Source organism: Vicugna pacos, chromosome 7 (assembly GCF_048564905.1).
Source record: "Vicugna pacos chromosome 7, VicPac4, whole genome shotgun sequence".
Lineage (NCBI taxonomy): Eukaryota > Metazoa > Chordata > Mammalia > Artiodactyla > Camelidae > Vicugna > Vicugna pacos.
In genome coordinates this window covers 4,844,832-4,872,014 of record NC_132993.1, presented here as the reverse complement: position 1 = coordinate 4,872,014, position 27,183 = coordinate 4,844,832, and the positions used below count along the sequence as shown (strand labels likewise).

The window sequence follows — 27,183 nt, the reverse complement described above, 5'->3', positions numbered from 1 at the left end:
AATGAGATGCCCAAGAGGCCCTAAGGAGGCACAATCATCATGAAAGGACTTTAAACAAGGAGGTAACATAAAACAATTTATGTTTGGAACAAGTTGACTTGGGCTCTAGCGTAAAGGGTTTGGACAGTGTGTTGTTAGAAGAGACCAGAATGCAGTGGAGGTGGAGAAGAGTGGGCACAATGTAAGGTTTTTGAAGGCAGGGCCTTAGGATTTGCTGACGGATAGGATGGGAGGGGATATGGGGGAAGAGGTAAGGATGGTTCTCCAAATCCTAACTTCAGTATCTAGTGGATGATGGTGCCATTTTGAAACAGGGTCTAGGGGAGACCACATTTTTAGTGAAAACCAAGAATTCAGTCTTGGGCATAACACATTTGAGATGCCTACGAGGTATCTAAGACAAGGTAAGCCCGGCGCCCACAGGGGTCAGGGTGGCAGAAAGGAATTTTGGTTTTTGGGAAACACGGTAGTGAAGGCTATGTGCCTGGATGAAATCAGGGAAAGGGAGAAGGAAAAAGGGTCCACTGAGAGGCTAATGTAGGAGGAAACAGCAAAGGAGACTAGGGCAGCAACGGTGAGCTGGGAGGGAAACCAGAGGCGGAAACAGAAGACTTCCAAAGAGAAGTCACCAACTGTGTGCAGTGCTGCTGGAGGGTCAAGAAAGAGACCAGGAAACACCTACTGGATTTGGTGACAAGGAGGTGATGGGCAGTTTAGGCCAGAACACCATCAGTGACACGGCAGCAGGCAGGGGGGAGACACTGCAGACCAGAGAGGGTTGAGTGAACAATGTCGTTTTAGCAAAATTCCATCACATTAATTTTACTTTTTAATGTGACTTTATAGTTTGTGTTTATCATGAATTGCAAAACAGCTCTGGATATATACCTAGTTTTGTATGAACACTTACTGTCCTTCAGTGCATCTAAGACTGCATTTATGTGCCACTAAGAACAATGCTCAAATGTAGGGAAGAGTCTTAGGAGTGATGAAATACAGTGTAACAAAATCCAAGTCCAACCTGGCAGTTGTAAGAACTTCTTCAGCAGCTCAGATAACACATCATTAGCAGAGCTAACGATACAACATAATTTTGCTTTGTAACTGATTTTTTAATGAAAAATTGTTTTTAGAATATCCCAGTATTTTGGATCTTTTAAGTACTTTTGTGTCATCATTCCAGGATGAAATTTGAGCCTTAGAAGACCCTATGAAATATTCACTTTTTAAATAAAAATAAATTTGGACAATATAGCATCATCACTTGTTACCAGGGTTTATCCTTAGGCCTAATATTATGGGTTAGTACTCACTGAATGAGACCACAGCAAATCTGGATCCAGTTCATCCAGGCAACTTCTTCATCTGAAAAGTTATTTTTGTATAAATGGAAGCTCTGAGCAGCACATTCATACTGGCAGCTGAAGTTCAGCTCTTCACGGAGCGTCCTCTAGGCCTGGCTCTCCTGTTTGGAAGGGGTGGTGCTCTGTTATACAGTGCAGTGCATCCGTCCATTCAGATATTTTCTGAGCACCTACTGTGCGCTGGACACTGTTCTCAGTGCCACGAACACAACAGAACTCTGCACTCTGGAGAGTTATGTCTGACCTTGACCCTTGAATACCACAGGGTCAGTTCTGCTTCCCAGTGTGGTGATCCCATCCACAAAACGGTTGATTTGATTGTATGTGTTCCGAGTGTGGTGTTGCAGCTGGTCTCTCAGTGACGGGGAGCACGTTACCTCGGCGTGGTGGTGGGTGGCAGCAGCAGTACCTGTTCTGGTGTTTCATGTCCCCCCATGTAGCGGGTGCCGCCCTATTTACAGATGAGGAAACTGCCTTAGAGGTGTCAGCAGTGTTCGGTAACCACCTGCCTGGCAACTAGCAACAAGCAAGAGGGTGACGAAGGATCTAAGGAAGCCCACAGCCCTACCTGCACAAAACACTCCAGCCATGGTGGGGGCCTCTGAGGGTGGAGGGGAGCAACTCCACTCACAGACCCCCAAGACCAATCAGCTTTAGCTGACAGAGACCCGCCCACCCCAATCCAGGCACACCACCCCCAAAGTCCACCGCTGTCTGCTGGGCCCCACTCGCCTGCCTGCGGCTACATCCTCCACCAGCTCCTGGAATCCAATCTTGCAGGCGGGGCAAGCAGCCTTCGGGAGGACAGGTTTCTTCTTTAAAAGCCACACTGAGTAGCACCAGGATTAAGGTTTGCAGCTGTTTTATTTACAAGTATACATTTAACACAATGAAATAAACACTGATATATGAAGCCTAGTTAATAGTAGTGTAACAATATGCATCATTTTGATGATTACATTATTTTAAACAACAAACTACACTGAAAAATTAATGCGATAAAATTCTTGGTCATAATATTATTAAGAAATACAATATATAAATTGAAAATATGATTGCTTAAAATTTGAAAATGGAAGTGAACTCATTTGGACAGAGTCAGAGTTTAACATAATCTGAAAGGGGCGGGTGGGGGAGAAGCTCTGACCCAAATGAAATCTTTCAGGTTAACAGAAGAAAAATGAAGCAGAGTTTGTCTTAAAGGGTAATGGGCAGTTTGCTTCCTCAGGTGGGATGGATCCCCAGTGTCCTCAGGTTCTGCAGTAGAATCACATCACTGAGCAGGAAGACTTCCCTTGTGAAGCGGCCCCATCAATTTTTTCTGCCTCCAAAATTATCCTTCTAAAAACATCAACAGCAGTCTGAGAAACAAAGAGAAAAAGCAATTACAGTATTAATTCTGAAGGGGAGCCTGATAAACATGTTATTGGCAGGACTGGATAAGGCCCACTGCCCCTCCTGCACGTGGAGGTTCAGGTGTGGAGACCAAAGAGGTGGCCCCAGAGCTGCAGGAGCCTGGGGTTCTGCCCTCCCCCACCTCACCCCCCACATCACTCCCGGACTCAAGACCAGCAGAACTAACCTCAAAACAAGCTTCTGATCCGTGTTCTCACTCGTCACTGCAGGCGCCCAAGGAGCCGGCATCCCTGGGCTCTGTCCACCATCTGCTGCGGTCCTCCACCCGCCCACTCAGCCCCTCATGGTGTCTCTGGATCTCCAGGGTCCATCATCACCCCCCAACCCCCAATGGTTCTCAGGCCCCTGGTGTTCTGGGACCTAAAGCAGGACCAGGTCCTTCAGGCCCCTTTCCCCCCTACTTCTTTAAAACTCCCAGTTTTGACTCTCAGGCGGTGAGTTGATAACGCATGACCCTCGAGCCTGCTGCTCCTGGCTACACACAAACCCCGAGTTGGCCCGCCTTCCGCAGCAGCATCTCTGCCTCCACCACCACTCAGGCCCCAGCCCCTCACACCCGCGACCTCCTCTCTCTTTCCTGCCTGCAGCCTCTCAGCCCCATGGACCAGCCCTTTATAAGAAGTCACTGTCATTTAGGGCAGGACGTCCTCACTCAGGCCAAATGTCAGAGCCTGTCCTTTGAATGTGGTCACTGTGATAACTGAAAAATGCTCCCGTTTCAAAAGCCTCGCAGGGCAGTGCCTGGATCTTGTCATTACCAACCCTCGTGTACCCCAATGTCAAGTACCCCGCCAAGACCCCTGCCTTCTCACTTTCTCCCGGAACCCTGAACGCAGCCATTCTCAACCCCACAACCTGCTGCCTTGATCCAAACACGTCTTCCCTGTCCCTTAACCACTTCTTGTCCTCACTTTCCTCCTGGGCCAGCAGAGAGCCGACAACCCACCATCAGTCACCGTCCTTCAACTTCCTCCTCGGCCAACTATCCGCCTGCTCGCTGTCTGCATCCACAAGGAGACACGACCCAGGGACACGTGTGCTGACTGGTCCCACTTTACCCCAGGACCCTGAATCCAAAGGGGATCCTCAGTCCCCCAGCGGCCCAACCACGTTTCCCGAGTCCAGTCACTCCCCTAGATGAAGGTTTCATGCCTCCCCCGTTCGCTGAAACGCCTAAACCCCTCCCCCGTTCCCACACTCAGAGCTGATAGCTGTGTTTTACGCTAGCTGGGAAAACAGAAGCAGCTTTCATAAGAGAACTCCACACACTCAGTCCACAAATGACCATCCGCTGGAATCTGGGCTCTTCTACTGTGGTTCCCTCTTTCCTACAGGTACGAACGAGGCTCGCACATTAAGCTAAAGCAGCCCCAGGCCCACCTCTCCTGTCCAATCAAGGTCGCTGGCTTCGGCAAGCTCCCCGCTGTCTGCATTATCAATTACCCTCCTTCCCCATGATTATACAAACAAGCCATTATTTACTTCATCCTAAAAAAATGCACAGAAAACCGTGTGGAAAGACGCACGCCAAACTCTTGCAAAGAAAATAGAGTGCCTGGAATCTGGCTTTCTACATAAATCTCAGCACTCTCCGCGATGATCTGTGTGATCTGACTCTGTCAAGGTAACGTTCTCTCTCATCAAATTGCTGACATACAACCTGTGAGGCCGCCACAGTAAAGACAGCTGCAAACACACCCCTGACTTCAGCGACAGTCCGAGTGCAGGATTCTCACTGACTGGATAATTTTCACTACCGTGCACTCTGTTATCAACAAATCTGACTGAGCTCCACTGAGGACACTTTATTTAAAAAATTTTGGATTTTGGTAAGCAATACAAAGCTACACTTGAAAATTTATCAATAAAAAAATTTGAACAGTTCACACAGATTGGTCTCTGATCACGTGACTACTGATGTGGGTGTCTTTTTACTTACAAATTCTCTCTCTTCCTACTAAAGAGGCATTAGTAGTAAGCATTCTCGTGTGTATGTGGATAAGAATCACTTACACCTCTTATATAAGGGATTAGAACTGCTAATTACTAGAGAACCTCACTAGACAGGATCCAATTATCTTCAGCCCATTCAAAGGCAAGGATGATCAGGAGTCGCAAGAGACACAGCTGAGAGCCGGGAAGTATCTGGACAATTTAAGGTAATTGGTCACGATCGCTGCTTTCCAAGGATCTGCGTATCATCATTGTATTAACCTAATTTGGGTACAAGAATCTTTTCGCCCTAAAGGATTATTTCGTGTCTACTAAGTTATCTGTTGACCTGATGAAGATGCTAAAGCAACTGAGACAGTTGGATCATCTGATCTTCAAGCCTTTCTGGCTGAAGAGGTTTGAGGCCACCCTTGCCTTCTTTTAGAGTTTTATTTATCAAAACTTAAAGAGAATTATAGCAATCAGAATTTTTTCATTTTAACTTTAAGCCTTGAGCACAATTAATGTTTTACCTGGGCATTCAAAAAGCAGTATGTGACCTTTTAAAGGAAACTAAAAGGTTATAGAGTGAATCTGTCTAGAACTATATTAAAAATTTTAAGGTGTAGAAAAGTGTAACATAAACTAGATGAAGAAAAAGCCTGCGTCCTGAGACCAGATAGTGTGTGTGTTAATTACACACCTTAAACAAATCATTAGAGGTCACTTTCAAAAGATAAATTCACCTGAGGCAATACGCCTTACTAAGCAATCCCTCTTAATTACACTGGAGGAAGGGTCCATAAAGAATCTACACCGTTGAGGTCGCTGGAAGGAATAATAAACAGTAACACACACTTACAAGAGTAACACACACACACTCACACTGGGGTTACATGAACCTATGTGAGTAGTGAAACAATACGCTGAAGATGCCCACGTGATTAAAAGTCAAATAGAACAACTATTTTAGGATCCTCAGATTTTCACCAAAGAGAAACAAAACAGTGAAGTTAGCAAGCAGAACCAAAGACAGCTTGGGGCCACTCAACTGCACTTCTCCACCTCAAAAGTTTTTTTTAAATTGAGATATAATTGACATAGAACATGTATTAGTTTCAGGTGTACAACATAATGATTTGATACTTAAGTATATTGTAAAATGATCACCATTTGTTACAGTTACAAACTTTTTTTCTTGTGATGACAACTTTTAAGATCTATTCTTAGAAACTTTCAAAGGTACAATATTGTTAACTATTGTCACCATGCTCTACATCAGATCCCCAGTACTCATTTTATAACTGGAATTTGTACTCTTTGGCCACCTTCAAATTTTTATTATGCACATTTTCAACCATACAGAAAAAAGGGAACAACTGTACAATAAACACTGAGCCCCATATGCAAATTTAACACGTGTTAATATCTCTGCTGTATCTGTGTGCTCCCCTCTGTTGACCCACCCATCTATCCCATCTGAAACTAAGTTGCAGACATTATGAAACTTGGCCCCTAAATATTTTGGTTTGCATTTCCTAAGAATAAGGACATTCACTTCATAATCCCGACACCATCGTACACCTAAGACCATTAATACTACTTTCCTAATATAGCCAGAACGAAATCAAATCTGCCTGATTGATCAAAAATGTCTTTTACACTAGGGTTTTTAGAACCAAATTCCAGTTAAGGTTCACACAGACTTTTTATTACAGAACTGTCCCTGTTTCTCCGTCAAGAACACTTTAATCTCTATTACAGGTTGGTCCTGAATAAGGCCCTCTCTTCCCATCCATCAGAAAGTACTGTGAAGAGGAGAGAGGACTAAAATTTGGGTTAAGCTTAAAATTTTGGTCCAAGTTCCTATACCATATGAAGTACGGAGTGACTTTAGAGACAGTATTTACCTCTCTGGATCTTAAATTCCTCACTTCTAAAATGAGACAGTTCAACTAGATGATCTTAAGTGCAGATTAGACACCCAATAACTGTCTGATTTAATTCTATTACACAACCTCTTACTATCTCACCTCTTGCTATCTGAATTCTCACTATGTGCACTTGGGAACTAAACGGATGCAGATAAAGCTCTTCCCATCTGGAACTCAGGACCAATTACACAGATTTAATCTCCTTCATCGTAACATAGGGACAAACAGATATGGGATACCTGGGTGGACCAAGCACCTACACTAGATACAGAATCCCCGTGCCGGACACCATGGAGCACGTGAAGGTTACTGATACTGTCTTGGGTCTCCGAATGAGTTAAAGGGGATAAGAGAAAAAAACCACTACTAATTCGAGCTGGATGAATCATGCAGGTGGGTCACTGAGAAGGTGGAATTCAAGCAGAACCTTGAGGGCTCAGGGGTCTTACTGGGGAAAGGCGGCAGAGCTGGGAAACAACAGCTGACAATCCCCACCCACAACGAGCCACACCCCCCACTGAATGAGTTTTGTCAGAGAAATGAAAACCGATTAATCTTATTTGAGGATCAAACAAGAAAACATGTTGAAAATACTTTCAAAACTACAGAACACCATATGAATGTTAAGTATGTAGTTAGTTAGAGAAGGACTATTTCAAATTAGAGAAGGACTATTTCAAATTAGAGAAGAATGAAAGCACCCATTGTGTTTAAGGAAGTGGGAGTAACCGGAGTGACTGAAAAGCACAGGGATGCAGTGAAAGGAGAAGCCGGAAAAGCACAAATCACGCCCTGCACTTAGTGCCCCGCCGAGGGAGCTGAGCCCTGTTCTACAGACTGCGACGGCCACTGGCGGTTTTCCAGTGGCGGGTGCCCCCATCTGATCTGATCTGTGGCTTTAGAAGGTTAACAGCAACAAACAGGAATACAAGGTAAGAACGTGGAGGCAGGAGACAAGGCTGGACGCTAGAGGTCTAGATTAAAGCCAAGGAAGGAACAGGAAAAAGAAGATCCATGAAGCCTTCTGAAATAGAACTGACATCCCTCCTCACATATGCCTTTAAAGGAACAGCTGCAGGGCTGAAACTGGTAACAAATGCTTGTAAAATAGGTCTTAACAGTCTCTGTGTTAACAATAACACATGCATCTAACTCAGTTTCATCCCACAGAAAAAGGGGGGAGCTGTGGGTATAAAATTATTTCCAAAGTGATTTAAAGATCATTCTTCTTTTCTGTGTCTGGACTCACGTCTGTAGTCACCTTTAGCATAAAACAAAACTAAGACTGTATGTTCTCAAAGGAAGTATTTCCTTTACTATTAATTAGTTCCTGTTTATGCTACAAGTATTCTAGGTCCCATTTTAAGTAGAATATTGACTGAATTAAACATCCATAGTATCTTCCCAAAGCAACCCAAAGACTGATAATAGAAATGGTGGTAGGATGGGGTTGTCAAGCAGGAGTGATGAGGTGGCGGTGAAGCGCTAAGGAACACACGCCCAGGACTGACGGGACGCGGGGCGAAATGCATTAAAAAAACAAACAAACAAACAAAACAAGTACCTGATTTTCTTTAGCAGAAGATTCCAAAAAAGCTGCGTTCCAAGATTCTGCTAACGCTTTCCCTTCTTCATAACTGATCACCCTAAAGGAAAAAAAATTCTAATTCAAGGACTTGGCTCTTATAAAACATCTGTAATTGAATTATGAAACAGGCTCCACCTTAATCAACTTTTCTCTCACGAAGCAGAAGCTTCCTCCACTCAACCTTATCATCCTGTATATAACACAGGGGAGCATTTTAGCTTTCCCTGATCTGAGGAACAGAGCAGACACTGCCTTATGAGGTTACTCGTGCTCTGGGAAGCTCTTACAGCTTGGAGAACAGGACTCCAGTGCTGCAACATCTGTAACAATCGACTATGTTAGAGCTGGCCAGGCTGTGAGTACTCAGGGACAGGGCCGTTCTGCAAGGGCCCGCAGCAAAGTCCTGCTGTGCACAGGCTGCAGGCCTCCCGCCTGTGTGTCTCTTCCTCTCGGGATGCAGGGCTCCGCGGGAACGGGGGCCTCGCTCCCTTGTTTGCACTCTAAATGTTGAGCCCGGTACTCAAAAAACTTTTTGTTGAACAAATGAGTGCTCTGATCACCTTTTGAGTCTGCTTTATGCAAAACAGCAGAAGAACCTGAAGATAACTTTCTATAATGTTTGCTCCCTTTTTTACAGGAAACATGTTCTCAGGTAGGTTAGATTTTTACCGCAGCTTTGCTTCTGCTATGCACAATCACTGCCACATTTCTGAACACAGAAACAGATATGCTACAGCTAAAAATACTCTTGCTATAAGAATGATAATTAAAAATGGAACTTCAGTGACTAAATCAATTTAGACTTGACTTTATAAATCAGAAATTACTTAGAAGCTACATACCTTTCCATATGTAGGTCTTTCTTATTTCCAACCAACATAATAGGTATTCTATTAACGTAAGAAAAAAAAGCCAAAGTACACTAGTCAGTGCCCGACTTTACTGCTCAGAAGATGCTATTACGAGTCTACCTAACAAAAGAGATAAATGATTACTACTTACTGCACTTTCCCCACCATATCCAACAACTTGCCATGGATAACTTTGATCACTTCAAAACTGTAAAACAAAACAAAAAGCATGAGATCAGATATCCATTTTAATGGTGATATTTTAAAATGTCTGTTATGGAACGTTCACGGTGGGAAAAATAGAAAATGTCAGACTCACCATGTTAATATAAACTAAACAGAACACAAGGATTCCTTAACTTTTTCCTACTAATCTATTTCACACGTGCATGTGCTCAACACCCAGTCGCCCTTACTGAGAATATTCCAAGTGGAATAGGTGAGAGATGGGAAATGGGAAAGTCTACAACTGGGAGGATTTAATCTCCGAGTGAACATCTGCAGAATGTTCCTTAGCGAGAGGGTCCTAGCAATCAGCCTGTGTTCCACACCAACACGGTGAAAACACACAAAAAGTAAATGAGTTAATGTATTTCCCATTTCAATCAGAAAAGCTCAGCTCATGTTCAATCACTATCTACCCAGGCAGCCTGAGGTAAGAGAGAGTTTTTATTCCATTGGTGTATAAGAATGTCTACTGGGATAATATTCCCCCCTTAACCTGCTTGCCCAACAAGACAACCACTAAAAACCACTGAAGTTTAATTGCTACTTCTGCCAATGCCAGCATAATGCTTCAGAAGGATTAATGTAAGCACAGGAAACACAATCAAGTAGCAATAGCAGTGAGTCTTACCTTTTGATTGATGTAACAGAATACACAAGAATATAACCATTAATATCTATGGAGTATGTCTGAGGAAAGATGGAATATTCATCCTGTGGGAGAAAAAAATAATTCCATTTGAGTAAAGCCTTCACACAGCATAACGAGCAACCATTTACTCAAAGTTTCTCATATCACGTGGTCAAAGGAATCAAAGTAAACAAAAAGTGGATTAATATATCATTCTAGGAACATAGCCTACACACTCAAGATTTAGTGAAGACTAGTTTGGTGTGGGGGAAATAATATGCTTTAACCCAATATTGAAAAATGACTCATTCTAAGACTTTTGAGGGAAGTCGAATGTCTGCTGTAGTTTCTGGGAGAAGTTGGAAGGAATGAAAAGATGGCTGGTTCCGTGAGCCTGTATCAAGGGAAAAGTACCACCCTCTCTCTTCTACGGATAAGAAGTCCAGAGTCTCAGGCCTCACAGGAAATTCGTAAGTGCTTTTGGCTTACACCATAAATCTGTATTTTCACCTGTTCTCTGCACGTGAGTCAGTATGGCCTGAGGCCCATCTACGGGTCACCAGTGGGTTGTTACCAGCACTTGAAAAAGGGAAGAGAAACAAAACACTAGACCCGGTCAGAATACTCAGACTTTTTAGGATCAAATGAACTATTTATTAAGCAACTTCAGGAATTAAAAAGAAAGGTATACATTATGCAATAGTATGTTAGTACCAGTTTTATAAAGCTTTATGAAAAACTCTCCTGCTTTAGATACATTATTATTAAAGCATAAAAGAGTGTCTAATGTCAATGCAGTGTGCAAGAGTGCCACTGTCTGGCACAAACATTTCATTCTCAGTTGAAACATTATTGTTAATATACCACATATCCCAAGCACTATTACAGAAAAATTACAGCAAGCCACCGTTATATCAAGTAACCGTCTCTGTTAACTTTGCAATTCCATAGTATGGTTGCGATTATGACCCTGAATCACTGCCCTATGTTAAAGTGTCTTAAAAAAAAAAAATCAAAGAAAAGTTTTACTATCAATTCTTTGATATTATAAACAGTCATCAATCAGACAATAGCATTTCAACATCACAGAGATTACTACACATGCAAAACAAAAACTTTGAGTTATTAGTTCAATTTTGAATTCATTTCAGTGTTAATGTTGAAAAACAAATTGTTATTAATGGAATGACAGATCCTTTGACCCAGATTAAAAACAAAATTCCAAATGACTGAGTCACCAGCTCAGCTACAGTAGACCAAATACCTTTTCCCTGAAGGGAAGATGTGGAACAAAAAGAATAATCATATTCATGATGCAAGTGTAAAAAACAACTAGTTAGAAAGTATAATGGAGGCAAAAAGACTTTCTACTATAACAGTAACCAAAAAGGACAAAATTCCTAGGAATAAAAGTTAAGAAAATAAAAGTATATGATCCATTTGAAGAAAATCTTAAAATACCCCCAAGAGATGAAAGATTTAAATCAGCAGAGAGTACGCCACAGTCCTCAGCGAGAAAGAATATGTAGAACCCTGAGAATATCCACTAGTTAATCCAAATATATAAATGTAACATGATCCTGATAAAAAGTATACTTTCTGGGAAAGAACAGTAATTGTAGAGGCAGGCGGTTGGAAACCAGAAAGCTATGGTAATTGAAACAGTGCAGTACTGGCTCATGAATGAAGCCAACGAGAAAATCTACAAAGACTCAAATAGATACGGGAATTAGGTACATGATAATACTGGCATTTCAAATCAGTAAGGCTAAAGTAACCCTCAACGAAATGCAGCGGGAACAAATGCAGAGCCATCTGGGGGTAAATGGCTAAGCTGGATCTCTAACTCACACCTTAGCAAAGATGCATTCCAGTATCAGTTAAAAAAGATTAATAAATTCAACATATGAAAATGAGAAAGTTCTTCATGGCTGAAAATCTTCCAAATAAAAACCACAAACAGAAGACAAATTGAAAATAAAACCTTCCAGCTCAGATCATATACAAAATGCTAATTTTCTTCACATACTAAGGAGTCTTTCAAATCATCAAGCAAAGACCAGCCGAAAGACAAGGGTGAAGAACACAAATACACAGGAAAATTCAGAGAAAAGGAAATACAGATGTCCTCAAACACAGGTAAATATGGTCAAATTCCTTCATAAGAAAAATGTTTATTAAGATGACACCGCAGACTGGCAAATATCAAAAAATTTGGCAACACAGTGTGCTGGTGAAGGCGTAGGGAAACAGGCATTCCTGATCACTGCGTGCAAGAACGTCCACTGTGACCCACACCCAGGAAATGTTCTTACCTGTAGATCATCTGCCTAAAACAAAGCACTGCCGGTAGCAGCATGACTGGAAACAACCTAGTTGTCCATTAATAGTTAATTATGATACATCCAAACACCAGGATGATACACAGCCGTGGGGAGAAAAAGAGGCTGCACGCACCGATATGAAATAATCTCCAAGATGGAGATACAGAGATATGTTACTTTTTGTGTAAAAAAGAAATAAAAAAACTTTAAAGCTGTACCTGCAAGTTCATGGATAAAACATCTTGGAAGCATTTACTAGAAACTGATAAGGGGTTACTGTCACGGGAGTGGAGCTAAGACAGTCAGAGTGGGAAAGATTTAAGTTCTACTATTTATCTTTTTGTGCTATTTTATTTCTATAACAGGTACATTTATTATCATTTAAAAAAATGAATTTAAAAACCACTTAAAAAAAGGAATTTGACAGTATAAATGACTGTCTCTGACTCACCTGACATTGAGTTTACTTAAATTAAGCCAAAACAAAGTATTTCATGCAAACTAAAAATAATCAACTTGTATTTAACTACGTTTATCATCATCCCTAGTCGGGCAATTAAACTAGTTAGAAAATATAAATAAATAGGACTTGCTATCATATATTGCTATACAGCAGTTTATTACATGTAATTTTGCTCCTCAAATGTCTGAGCTAGTAAACAAATTGACCATAGACCACTTTTAAAGAAACTGCCCCCGATCATCTTCCCTTGCTATCAGCAGTCTCAGTCCCAGACCCAGCCATATAATCCAATTTTAAAACAGTTCCTGGAGCAATAAATATGTCATCTTATCTAGTTTCTACAGAGTGAGGGCGGAACCATGACATAAGGAAATGCTCCTGTGGCACCATCATGAACGGTAAACACTAGCATAACCTTTTTTTTCTTTCTTAATTTACTGTGGGTTTTTTTTTAAAGCATAACCTTTTATAGTTCCCCACTGTGAGGACAGCCTTTAGGAACTATCAGCTGCAATGAGAACAAAATTATTCAAAGTAGCTAAATTTGAATATATTTTGTGAAAAAATCCTCTAAATATTCTTATCAGGTGGTAACAAAACCCAAAGGAGCAAGACAGCCCAGCTAGGAATTAACCTGTGCCCTCGCCACACCTCCCAGTTAGACGCGCGTGATGTTCACTTGTACCTTCACGCTCCAGAGTAAAACAACCTCAGAGGAACATACCTTCTATGTTGATAAGGAGAGTCAATATAAACACATTGTCTCTCCAGAGAAATGCCTTCAAGGACAGGTCTCCTCTGAGCAGAGACCTCCGCATTCCTCCCGTTCAAGCTGTGAACACCCACTGCATTCCCATGCTAGGCCCTGCTCCAGCCTCCGCAGCACCAAAGAGCTGCAGACGGGGATAATGGGGATCAAGTTCTCTTCAGGCTCATAAGCCTGCTCTGAAGCAGGCAACAATCCTGCGAAGGCAGGCACCACCGTTACCACCATCGGACAGATGAGTCTGAGGCATGGGAAAGTTCATTACGTTTCTCAAGGTCACTGAATTAGTAAGAAAAGCCAGGATTCAAACCCAGGCAGTGTGACTGCAAAGCCCATGCTCCAAACAACTAGGAAATACTGGTTCTCCTTCTGGCCCGCTATGAAATTTATTTCTAAAGTATCACTGCATGAAAGTGACTTAATCAATTTACCCTTACCCTCATTTTCCATGAGCTTAATAAAAATTCAAAACAAAGATACAAAAGCACACCAAAATCTGGATCTTCAGCCAGGACACTCTCAGTTTACACCTGCTGTCCCACCATAATTCTTACCTGTGTCTCCTTAACTCTTAGAAGTGTCTCATTTTAGGTAATAAATTGCATATCCATTAGAATTATGAAGAAAACTAACACTAAGAATCCAGAACAAGGGCCTACCCAGGGGCTCTTCTACACTGATTTCTAAGATAAGCTGCCTCCTCCATGTCATCAGGCGCTGACGGAGACTTCTGTTGTTTCTCCTTCTGTCAGCGGACAGGTCCCTGTAGAGTAAAAGCCTAGGATGGCTCTGCTCTAAGAGCCATGGGGTCTGGTGACGGAAGCTGAGCACGCCCACCACAGATGGAGTGTGTGGAGTGAGTTACATGTCATAGCTCTGTGACATACACAGTTCACTGATTTTATTTGAAGCTTCCAGAATTGAAATTCCAGGGCTCCTCCAGGGCTAAGACAACTCAACACAGTTACTGTCTTTTGGGGGGGCAATTTAGGTTTATGTGTTTATTTATGTATTAAAAAAATTTTTTTAATGGAGGTCCTGGGGATTGAACCCAGGACCTTGTGCATGCTAAGAGGTCCTACCACACAGCTAGACCCTCCCCCCTAATATAGCTACTGTCTTGCTTTACTGTGGGGGGAGTTACACTTTCCTGCTATGCTCGCTTCAAAATATAAAGCAGAAGGCATTCATTCCAAACTCGCAGGACAGGCCCCATCTTGCTAAGTCTATCCCAGTTTCCCCGGGTTCCAGAAAGAAGCCTCCATTCACCGCGGCAGACATGGCACAGCACCCACCCGCCTGCTAGCCTGATCCTTTGTGGACTATAAGATACAAGGTGAGGGGTTAGAAACTGACATCCCAGCTTCTCTACACGCCCCACCCTCCAGTGAACAGTCATCAATTCAGCCTAACAAGATGGTTTCTAGTAAAAGCAGGACTGGGTGACATGGTAAAGGGGAAGATGACTATCAAAACTTTTCTTTGCTCCCTTCAGGTTCTCTTAATTTCTTTCACCCTTTGCTTCCAGTCAATTCCTCTGGCCATTCATTCTCCACATCACCACCACACTGACCTGTGAACATCTTTTTTGGGTTACTTACCTTGGCAATTACCTATTGTTTAGCAAATCAAACCAACACTCCTTAATCTAGTAATCATATAATACAACCATAATAATTAATACACAATCATATAATACATCCATTCTGCCCTATACATTTCCCATGCCTTTCCCCTAGAAAAGATCTATTTATGTTCTTAATGTAGGAGAATACATATTACAAAGGGAGGAAAAGCACTAATGTGATTCTGATATGAAATTTACATTTAGAAAATAGAAAACCACTATCCTGTAATAAATATAAACCTTCACAATACTGTGATGAATATACTTAGAGTAATTCTAAAGTGGAAAAACAAGTTAATTATTGGAAAAATCTTCATAAATATCTCAGAAAAGACAAAGTAGGCAGCCTATTAATATCCAAACACACATAAATCACAAGGGGTTTCCTGGCATTACTGCTCTGTTTAAGCATCAGTGGCAGGGCCAGGACTGCTGGACATACTGTATGGGATTCTGACATACTGACCTGCCCAGCTGTGTCTACAAGTTGAAGATGATATTCTTGTCCATTTACTGTGATCAATTTTGTGAAAGCTACAGTGAAAAAAGAATTAAGTATTAGTTGGCTGAAAAAAAAGACAAAGTGAACTTTAGATCACTTAAAACTCAAACAATGATAACCAATTAAGCGGAATCCTTAACGATCTCATAAAAAGGTTCCTTTAAACAAAAAAGAATATCGGAGTTTATAGATTTGTCTCACTTCTATTATTTAACTAAGAAATGCTGACTAAAACCAATGTTGGATAAACCTCGTGCCTCGTTCAAAGAAACTAGGCAAAGAAAGTAGGCAGCAATTCGTATCTTATAGAAGTAACATGAATGCTGTCTGTGGACAGTCTTTCCTAGTGTGAAAAAGTGAAATATATAAAGTTTGAGTCTAAAATGAACCAAAAGCACAGAACTTTTCATTAATTTATAGCAAGTCTAGTGTCAGAGCACAGAGCTAATATTAATTGAAGTGCTAAGAACTTTCAGTACATAAAAACTTAATTTTATTGGCAGATAAAATTTCTGTGTGAAGCCATCATTCCCACTTAGCTTAAGGATACAAGCAATTTGTCACACTCCTTTTCCCTATCAAGGGGGAAAAAATCAAGACTGAAATAACTTCCGGAAAAGGCAATTCAGAATTCTAAGGAGACAGACTTCAAACAGATACAGACAAAAGAGGAAAGAACTATTAATAGTAACAGGATATTAAAAAGTAACCATCTGGAACCTCCATAACTAAACAGAACAGATTTCTTCTGCATACCCTGTTCCAGCCATTCTGACTCATAATGAATCCTGCAATTTCCCGGCTGGCCATTCAGCATCACTGGAACCGGGCAACAGAACCTATCCCTTGCACTGCTGAGAAAAGACTCACTTTTTGCCCATTTTGTCCCACAGCCAAAAGAGAAAGCAAGAGACATGAAAATTATGAGAGAAAACCATGACAAGGAGGAGAGAGAGATCTCATCTGAATGATGAATTCCACAGGGAGAGAGAAGCAAGCATCTAGGAGAGTTGCAGCAGCACCGTTTTTCTGATGCAAGTAGGAATGCTAGAATCAGGTGAGTGAAAATTACACACCAGACCATTCAAGCCAACTGCCATACTTTGTATTATTGTTGTGCCCTTTCTGGAAATTATCACTTAAAATAATGAAGTAGTCAAACTAGATGAAAACTGAATCAGAATGTACCAAGATAGGGAGTACCCAATATAACCTGCTTCAATATTTCTAAGAAAATGTTCTACTGTATTTTTTGCCCACATCATAACCTCTCTGAATTTGGGAAGCATCTTGTACCAACTGTGCTTCTGATCACTGTCAGCCAAGGGGCAGTCGTGGTGCTGTGCGAAGACCTGCCCACTGACACCTCAGTCAGGTAAGATCACAAAGTGCATCTTAGACTTTATAAAAATTATGTAGGAAACACTGGTGAGCAATAAGCCATAATCTTCGATTAGAACTAAGTAATTGCAGTTATGAAGTATAATGTAATTATTATGAAAAAATTACTGAAACAAAACAGTCCTTCACTCAAGAACTATTTCTTGAGTGTCTGTCATCACCACTAGCACTGTTCTAGGTGCTCGAGATAGATACTGCAGTCCCTGACCTCTGTGAGCTGACATTCCAGTAAAGGAAGGAAGACACAGCGAGACAGACAGATTATCTTCCCTGTGAGAAGCAGCCAGGCAGAAGCTAAAGAGCAAGTGAAAAAGCTCAGTGAGGAAACGTGAAGACAGTCAAGGCAGCTGAGACAGATAGAATGGGGGTGGGTCGTTAGGCCGAGGACGAGGCAGAAGGCCCTATCGAACATGGGAAGGACTGCAGATTTTCATTCAGAATGTGATGGGAAAACCAAGGATTTTTAGCAGGGGAGTACCCTGATCTAATTTACATTTTGAAAACATGACTGTGGCTGCACTGTGAATAACAGAAATGGACAAAAATGGATGAGCACCATTGGCGGGAGCCCACAACATGGCAGTCACACAGACTATCATGATCCAAAGGTGACGGTGGCCTGGAGAGGCAGAGATGGAGGTGTGAGAAATGGTGGATTCTGGGCGTGTTTCAAAGGTAAAACCAGAAGGATTTTCTGGCTGACTGGAAGCAGGTGTGAAAGAACAGAGTCAGGATGACCCCCAAGTTTTTGGCCTGAGCAACACAACGCGTGAGTTACCATCTATAACTCAAGGAAAGCCTGGAGAAGGAGCACCGGGGAGGGGAGGGGAGCGAGCTGGGTTTAGGTATATTCAGTTTCAGAGCCTATTAAATACCCAAGGGGGAACGAGAGCAGCTAAAGAAAAAAACCCAAAGTTCAGAGTTCAGGTGAGGCTGGGGGTGTCGTAAGACAAGTAGGTTTTCTGTTGTTGTTGGAGGGGGTGAGGGTGTGGGGAGAGGTAATAAGGTTTCTTTATTTATTTTTTAGAGGAGGTACTGGGGATTGAACCCAGGACTTCACGCATGCTAAGCATGTGCTCTACCACTTAAGCTATACCCTCCCCCCAAGCAAATTCTTGAAGAGAGGAGACCAGGAGGGAGCAAGTGCAGAGAGAGCCTGAGGCTGTGGCCCAGGGGGATCTATGATGCCAGGTCAGAAAAATGAGGAAGATTCAGCCAGGAGCCTGGGGAAGTATCGGCCAGGGAGGTGACAGTAAACAGGGAAGAGATATAAAAGAAATAAGATATTAATAAACGTTTTAGTATTTCCTTGCATATAAAAAGGATGTAAATCCTCCTACACACAGCAGAGAAATGAAACTGAAGACCTTCCATCTGTCTTGGGAAAACTGCCTCTTCTTGTTACTACAGAGAACTGGGAACTGTAATGAGAAGTGTGTCTGTCAGCTCCAGAGACCAGGAACAAATTCTTGCACACCCTCCATCTTTAACCTTGTAGAAGAAGGGAAAGCTGGCTCGCTCCTGAGATCATTTCCTCTGAACTCTCCTCTCTCCCTCCCTTTACAATCACTGGAGAAATTAATCCAATTTCCAACCTAAAACCCTGAAATTGCCCTAAGCAGACTAACAGCCACTTACTAGTAAAACCTACTAATAAGATAATAAGAGATTTATAAAACTAGGTATTCACAAAGTAAGATCTGTGTTACTAAAGTGTACTGAGAACTCCTAATTCATACCCTGCTGAGAAGTCTACCACCGTGCAATGCTTGAAAACTTCCAATCAGAATTTCCCAACTTTCTGAGAGGAGCTTTATTAATTCATCAACAGTGCTACCCTGCGGCCGGCAGAAATTATAAATTGCTGTTATTCTTCCTCTAAATGATAAACCACCACTAGTTAAATTTCATCATATCAATTTAGTTTGTACTGAGTTGCCAGATTAACACTTATATAAGAAAGCACATTTACATGAGCAGGCTTTGGTCTAGAAATTTCCTCAAACAAGAAAATACTACTATGGTTTTATGGATGCTATTCTCCTATACCCTTATTTTAAAGGAAGATGACATAGTCCCAGAACATCTGCCTTTGTAGTGATACTTTATAGAGATGTGTTACCACTGAGTATCTGCTGGAAACAACCTGTCCTCCATTATAAAGTCAAGTATAAAATCATCATGAGATTCCCAGATTTACAGAGTACTGTGTTTTTTAAAATCATAAAACCACTCGTTCATTTATGTTGCTAGCAACGAGTTTATGATAACCATTCCCTTTCTTATTCCTTGTTAGCACTGAACAATGTTTTTCTACTAAATTGTGGGGGAAGGGGTGGAGGGCTTCTGCCTGTGAGATGGTCAGAAGCATGGTATATGGAGTATGTCTGTACACACCTCAAGAACTTTTAAGGGATTCACAACCTCTGATATTCATTTCTGCTTTTGCCTAAAGATTTATTAATAAATACTATGGATTTATTCCTTATTACTGAATACTAAGTATTAGGAAAATATTAAAAACATGATTAAAGATGATGTCGACGGCCTTCAAAGTAGGGTCATATTCTGTTTCTGAGATAAATCAAGGTTAAGAAAGTTGGACTTCCATCAGGTCCATTCCTTATATATAATGAAAATGTATTTATATACAACACCATGACTTTCCTTCCAATTCAATTTTAAATGGCACAAAGATACACAATTATAAAAACCACTTTTATGGGCAGAGCTTATCATGAAAACTATCTTCTACTGTTCTATGAATGAAATTCTCAATGAGCCTTATCTCTTTAAGGACACAAACTCTGAAATTGCTATTATAGCAAATACTAAGGGCAAGATCATGGCTTTTTTATGTTCTCATTCCAATGGCGAGATAACCAAACTTGTCCATGTAGCATTCAAATTAACCTGCTCTTCACACTGGCACAGTATTCTGTGAAAGCTAAACAAATCACAGGATGCAGTCAGGACTCCTCCTCCGGGTTCTGACAGGGGTTACTCTCAAACATGGGTCTTCCCAGAGTTAGTTGAGCAGCCAAAAAGGTTTCCTGCCCTGCCACAAGCATACTGGGACATGAAGGGCAGCTGAATACTTTAAGCCAGAGGTTGGCAAACTCCTCCTGTAGAGGGCCAGACAGTGCCGATTTCAGGCTTTGCAGACCACATGGCCCCTGCGGCAGCCACTCGGCGGCCCCCACTGTCACAGAGCAGAAACAGCCACAGACGACACAGCAGACGAGCGTGCCTGTGTTCCAATACAACTTTATGGACGCTGAAGTCAGAATTGTATAGAACACGTACATGGCACAAACATCATTCTTCTTTTGACTTTTTCAAATATTAAAAAATGTAAAAACCATTCTTTGCTTGTGGGATGTACAAAAGGCAGCGGGGCTTTTTTGATCCGCAGGCTGCAGTTTGCCCACCCCCTGCTGTAAGCCTCCCCATCTGCCTGTTCCTGGTGCTCAGCCCTGGGTGAGTCTTAGCTCAAGAATCTACGGGGACTGGTTCCAGGGCCTATCTAGGGTCTCTGAGAGCCTGGAACGAGACCAGCTTCCCCAGGTAGAAGTGGTTCAGGGTCTTCCATGATCCCCGGAACCAAAACTTGTGCCATAGTCCTAGAAGGCTTCAGGAAGATCCTAAAACCATAGACTGCAACCGGACAAGGTACAGGTTGTGGCTGGTTTTGGTCTCTGGTGCTTTTCCTGCACATGGCCTGAAATGCCAACAGGCCGTGGAGCCAACTTTTCAAAACCTACTGCCAGGGCTCTCTCCAAGCCCAGGCCAGCTCATTTCCCCACAGCCTTCTTCTCAAGTCTTTAGGACTGGAAGGGGTGGCGGGGATGAGTGCTTCTACAAGAGTGAGGCACAAAGGATCTGGAGTGTTTTCACCCTTTCTTTTCAAGCTTGGAATCCCCGAAAAGGGCTACTGTTGAGAAGGAAAAAAAAAAAGAAAAAAAAAGAAAGAGAAGAAACCCGCACTATTTGTTTTCTTAAAGCAGCATCTCTAATATGAGGTTCCAACACAGGACTGGATTCCTATGGAAATGAACATCAATTTCTAGATGGTGGGGTCTGGACACTGACTGAACATACATATTCATTCAACGTAGAGTGGGTAAAGCTTTTTAGAAGCTTTCTTTGGACCCCAGTTGGAGATCTACAGGTTTCACTGGATACGCCCTGCAATCAAAGCCTCCAGAAACACACAGTGGCTGTTTGTGTGCAAAAACCAGGCTTCTTAGTTTATAAAACCTTGAAAACAATACTTACTGTTTTCTATGGTTGGATCGTAGGAGTCAACAAATTGGCCTTCAACAAACTGAATCGTCAATGAGGATTTCCCTATAAAAGAGAACAACAGCTCAGTATGTACTGGCACATTAAAGTAAGAAAAAAAATCCTACTATTTTACCAAAAAATACCCTAAAAGGAAATAAATTTCATTAATTTGCTCTATATTATAGGAATTTAAGCAATTGAACTGTTATGAATGAAACACTGCTGTGACATTAAGAAATAGTAGTGACCAATAACCACATCATGAATTCTGTTAAAAGTAAACAAACTCTTAAATAAGATCTAAGCTAATTTCCTCTTGTGTCCCTGAAATCTGACGGTTAATTTTGAACTTGGAATTAAATAATTAATTAATTAATTAATAATGATTAGTTTGTTTGGGTTCCTTTTATGGCTGCTGTAAAGTGTTATTTACCAAGTAGTTTTTAAAGAGGATAATCTGAAAATATGTGATAAAAGTCTATTTTAAAAACTTCTTGAAGGTAGAAATCCTCTCCGAGTCATTCAGTACCGAAGGCCTTGCAATGTCTGGCACACAGAAGACAAGACAGAAATGCTCTGACATCACAAAACCACCAGTAATAACTGAACCTATATTAACAGATCAAGAACCAGAGCCCTAAATTCTCACTGCCTCTATTGTCAGCTAAATTTCTACGGGAGGACTTTGGAACAGGGTACCCTGTGAAAAAACAGTGCAAGAACAGAGTACGCATAGAGCCATCCCTCTGTATCCTGGAAGACTGGTTCCTCAGACACCAAAACCCAAGGCTACTCAAGTCCCTTATATAAAATGGTATAGTATTTGCATATAACCTAGCATATCCTCCCGTATACTTTAAAATCATCTCTAGATTACTTACAATACCTAATACTATGCAAATTCTATGTAAATAGTTCCCAGCGTGCGGCAAATTCAAATTCTGCTTTTCAGTATTTTCTGGAATCTGCCCGCTCCCTCCCCCGCCAGTATTTTCCACCCAAGGTTGGTTGAACTCCTGGATGTGGAACCTGTCAATATAGAGGGGAGACTGATTTTATCACCAGGAAATAGGAAGTGGTCCCTCCCTAATTTCACCCCAAACCCTCCTCCTCTAAGACATCCTCAGAGCACAATTAAACACACTCCACTCCTCCCGTTTCTCACCAAACCCTCATCTCAAAGGATGTGCAGGGGAGAGGCACGGACAGAAGTTTGATAAAATGAGCTTCATACTCCTGAGGTCTGGGTTGTGCCTGTTCTCCTCCAGACCATGGAGACGTGCAGTTCACAGGTGGCAAAATGTTTTCACACCAGAGGCAGTCCCCAAACACTCAGAAATTAATTAATAAATGAGCTTAAAAGTGGGGGGCTTCTCGGAGACAAACAGAAAACCTCCAAGCTGGCAGGCCTGTTTACTTGTCATGAGAAGCTAAGCACAGCTCAAAGTGGCTCCAGAATTACTAAAAACTCAAATCATTCTCTACAAAGCAGCCTACAAAGAGCTTTTGAAAATCAAATGATACTTCCCTGCTTAAAATCCTCATTGCAACCAGAATAAATCCCCAACTCCTCACCCTCACTGTGGGCCACGACACCAGGCTCCCCCTCCTCCCCGCTTACCTGACCTCATCTGGTGCCATCCCCTCCTCCAAGGGCCTCCACCCCACCCCCTTCCAGTCACATCCTTCTAGCCCTGCCAAGTGCCTGCCCGCCTTGGTGGCACCACTCCTTAATAGTCACTCTCCATAGCCATCTTGTTTTATTCTTTTTAGTGCTTGAAGTTAACCAAAATTATCTTCTTTCTCTAATTAGTCTGCCAAGACCAGTGCAGTGCCTGACACGCTGTAGACGCCTGGGCTCAGACCTCCACAGGGCACCTCCATACATTCAGATTCTACAACAGATCTCAATTTTATACACGTAACTAGGAAACACAGTTCAATGGAAATTAAGAAACACGTATCTAGTATTTGTTGGTGCCCAAGCATGGGCCTGCCGCCTGTGATCCAGGGAAACAGTGGTGGTCCAGGAACTCCACACACTTCAAATGGATTGTGTTCAAAAGAAACCATGTTATATAAGCCAGCCCATAAAGGAGCATTTAGCTCAAAGTACAGCAGAACTATTTTTTGTAATGAAAACAGCAAGAAAAAACCCCTTTCATAAGTTAGCAAAACCGAAAAATTTTAGAAGGAAAATCAGAAACTTCTTTGGAGCTTTTGAAGAATACAAAAGAAAGGAATTAAAAATGACGTGAAAAAATAAACTTAAAAGTAGAACTGGATTAAAAAGAGTGAAACAAAGCAGGTATGATATATATGCTTATTTCCCCCGAAGTGGAGGGAAACCAGTAGGAAACCTGGGATTAGACAGTTCTCTGTGTGACACCAGCTACGTCTCACAGCCTTACTGGCAGGGGAGAAGGCGGGGAGAACAGCCTCAGGAATCATCGCATGCAACTGCAAAAGCCACAACCAAACTGAAAAGAAAGTTATCAAACAAGATAGCATGAAATAAAGTGCAAAAATGGTGTCTGAGAGAATAGTGGACCACATTAAAAAATACAATTAGTGGTTATATCCAAAGAAGAGTCCCTCATCTGTATCTTTATAAAGAACATAAATTATTTCATAGCCTACATTAACACTTAACTTGAAAACACAAGTAATTATTCTGGCAAATACAGACAATGTAGCTCAACCCAAACCACAACGTAGGTTGACAGCAAACTATCATCTTCAAGAGTAACTGGGACACCAGATTTAAAACTCCAGTTCCTCAGGGAGCAAGCTGGATTTCTCAGACTGGTCCTCAGAAAAAGGGATCATTCATTTGCAGAAGTGGGACTGAAGAAAAGCTAGGTCTCCCTGGGGGTGCTCATCCTTGGACTCTCTCCTAAGGGGAGATCATTAATTGTTTAAATTAACAAGGGACAGGAAGGCTGCATTTGCAGGCTTGACACAGCGGTTTTCTGCTGTTTCCATTAAAAGGTAGAATTATAAGACAACCAGTTTTGAAATCTTTACAAGTCAGCACTAAATGACATTCTTAGTAAATAAATCCCACTGCTCATAGTGTTCTCAGGCCTGGTTCTAGTCATTCTGCCTTTAGGGATGTCCTCATCTTCATCCTCTAAAGCAGCAATTCAGCTCTTTGGTCAAGGTTTGCATGCAGTTTGCTTGCAGCTACAAAAGGCTTTGCTGATCTACAGCAAATTATGTTCTTTACTTGATCACCTTTTAAATTTTCCTGTCATAATAACTTCATATATTTACTTTGGCTTTTTGTCCTTATCAAATTCAGGTTCTGAAACACTATTTCCTAAAGATGTGTCAACAATGATCATGCTCTCAGAAGGTACATCAATTTTGTTATATGAAAACAATACAGGAATGATCTGAAACAGAAAACCAGCACATGCCCAGATGCGTGTTTATCAACATACAGAGAGACATGCACCACTCATTTTGATGTAACTAATATAAAAGGGTCGAAAATAATATATCTCAATATCCCACAATTAACTTCCAAACATTCTTCCTCCAAAAGAAAAACCACCTTAATTTTAAAAATCCTAAAAATTATTTTTTAAGAAGTTTCTTCTAAACTTTTACCAGGTAAAAATAGCACTGCTATACGTATTTTTAGCAACGGCAATTCAGCACGGTAAGCTTCCCCCCCCAGTATTTTCACTACAGAGAATACCTTCAAGGTTGTTAAAACTGAATCTCTCACACTTCACGACTGTTGCAAAATAGGCACTATTTATACAAATATTTTAATAGTTTTCAGGTTGATTTTGAACAACTTTTCACGCTTCTCCAAAAAGAAAAATAATTACTTATACATCATCCCCTACCCCACCCCCAGCCCGAAGCCAGCATTCTCTGGAACAGACAAGTTACTTGCTCACTAGGGTAAAATGGGGAGAAGGTTTCAATTCACTATCTGGAACACAATCGATTCCAAGGACTGCTTTCATTCTCACCTCAGTTCTTAAGATCACCTCATGGGACTTCGATGTCCATCTAACTATCTAACAGTTTAGCTTCAAAGCTCACTGGTCTTGCCACTGGTAACCATCTCCACACAGTTCAGTGACCCACCTCTCCTGCGGACAACATCAAACACCCAGATGACCCCATCTCCAACATCTGCACCTCCCACGGACTGAGCAATAAGCAGGACGTGCGTTCTCCCAGCGCCCTCGCTTTCTGACTCCCATCGCCTAATCCAGATCGTTTCTGGAAGCAGTGTTTTCAAACCAGGGATTGTAGCCCACCAGATCATGAGATCAATATACTGAGCTATGACCATAACTGTTCTTAAAGAAATAGGAACACCAGAATGGACTGCAAATAATAAAGCTGTCATGAAACTTTTCAGTCATATAAACGCTTATAACTGGGTCACAATGTAAAACGTATTTCTCACTACAGGCTAAAGTCAAAAAAGTTAGAAACACACTACTCACTCTTTAAACGATTCTCCTCAACCTCCAATCTCTACCACGTTTCACTTCCTTCCCTATCAGTTTAAGCCCTGAGATAAATCACTGTGCACCATTCTTTTATCAGAACCTGCCAATTTCCTTTCTCTGGGCCCTGATAGATTCTAAGATCGTAATCTAATCTTTTGCCTTTTTGTGAGTTTGCTGAGCTCAGATGCAGAAAAACTCCGCAACCATGTGGGTTGACAACCATGCTCAAGCTGTGGCCTTTCCCTGTTCTGTCCTCTCTCTTTAGGAATCCTTTCCATGGGTATCCCTTTCTCCCCAAAGCAGTGAAGTGTGGTCCCAGCAGCATCACAGGGTAACTTAAGACAAATGCAAATTCTTGAGCCCCACCAAACCTCCTGGATAGGGGGATTAACAAGCCTCCCATTCATTTGCTGCACCTGAAAGTTGCACCTCAGGCGACAAGTTCAAATTTAACTGACCATTCTAAGTCACCTGTCTCCTCCAGCCCGCAGGGTGTTCCCAAACTCTTCAGTTCCTCCCAGCAGCTCAGACTGTAAGCATTTAAAGAACACACAATAAGGCCAGGAACTGGGATACAGTCACCATTATGAGGTGGGGCCCAGCCTTAGAGGTCACCTGCTGTAACACCATCTTCCACTCACCCTCCTGTGCGTATCAGACAGGGTGAAGGGAGCCCCTGGGGTGTGCAAGGCAGCCGGGTCTGCCTGGCCTCTTCCTGGCCCTCTTCACATTATCACTACGGGTCAGAGGAAGAGGTCAGCACACCCCTCCCACAAAAGCTGTTCTAGACTCTGTTCCAGATCCCTTTCCTGGTCTCCTCTAAACTCTCCTCCTCCTGAAATACTATAGACACATTTTTAGTTTCCTTACTGGTTTACTCTAATCCACCTGGTTTGTTCAAAGTGCCTCTGAAATAATACATTTAAAAACCAAGGCGCTATATACCAACTCATGGTCTCCTTCGCTCCCAGGGCTATAGAAAGACTTCCGCTGAGTGCTGCAGCTGCTGGGTGCCACCGGCTTGACCATGAAGTCAGGTGCATGATATAGAAAGTTAACCTCAGTCACTTAAAGCTCTACTCCGCTAACCCAAGCTAAATGCAACCATGGGGATGCATGTGATCTGCATGTGTTCTGCTGTAATCTGACTATAAGATCTGACAAAAAAGCATGTAGCCTTTGGTTTGAGGACCTTTGGTTTTACTCTGGTTGAAGTAGAAAGTCAGGTCTATGGAGATTGAAGCTATGGAGACAATTAAGAAAGAAGAGAAACAGCTCTTCCACTTTACAAAAGAAATCAAAGAACAGTGAAGCCTGTGAGGTAGAACAGCAATTCTGGAAACTACTGGCCAGACATGCGCTGTGACTTCCGGACGTCCCCCTCCACGGGG

The 27,183-nt window shown here is 41.9% G+C and overlaps 1 protein-coding gene across 2 annotated transcripts in view; it reads right to left on the bottom strand.

The window, feature by feature from the left end:
• Nucleotides 1-2,209: 2,209 nt before the first annotated feature.
• Nucleotides 2,210-27,183, bottom strand: part of RHEB (Ras homolog, mTORC1 binding) — a 42,063-nt gene continuing 17,089 nt past the window's right edge. The window contains exons 2-8 of one of the 2 annotated variants that reach the window (XM_072964126.1): nt 21,303-21,374; nt 15,588-15,655; nt 9,942-10,024; nt 9,237-9,293; nt 9,077-9,124; nt 8,211-8,292; nt 2,210-2,725 (exon numbers count right to left, since the gene is read on the bottom strand). In XM_072964126.1, coding sequence (XP_072820227.1) covers nt 2,633-2,725; nt 8,211-8,292; nt 9,077-9,124; nt 9,237-9,293; nt 9,942-10,024; nt 15,588-15,655; nt 21,303-21,374 — 503 coding nt within the window. In that variant the 3' untranslated portion in view covers nt 2,210-2,632. The remainder of the gene's footprint in view (nt 2,726-8,210; nt 8,293-9,076; nt 9,125-9,236; nt 9,294-9,941; nt 10,025-15,587; nt 15,656-21,302; nt 21,375-27,183) is intronic. The other variant, XM_072964127.1, reaches the window with a different exon arrangement.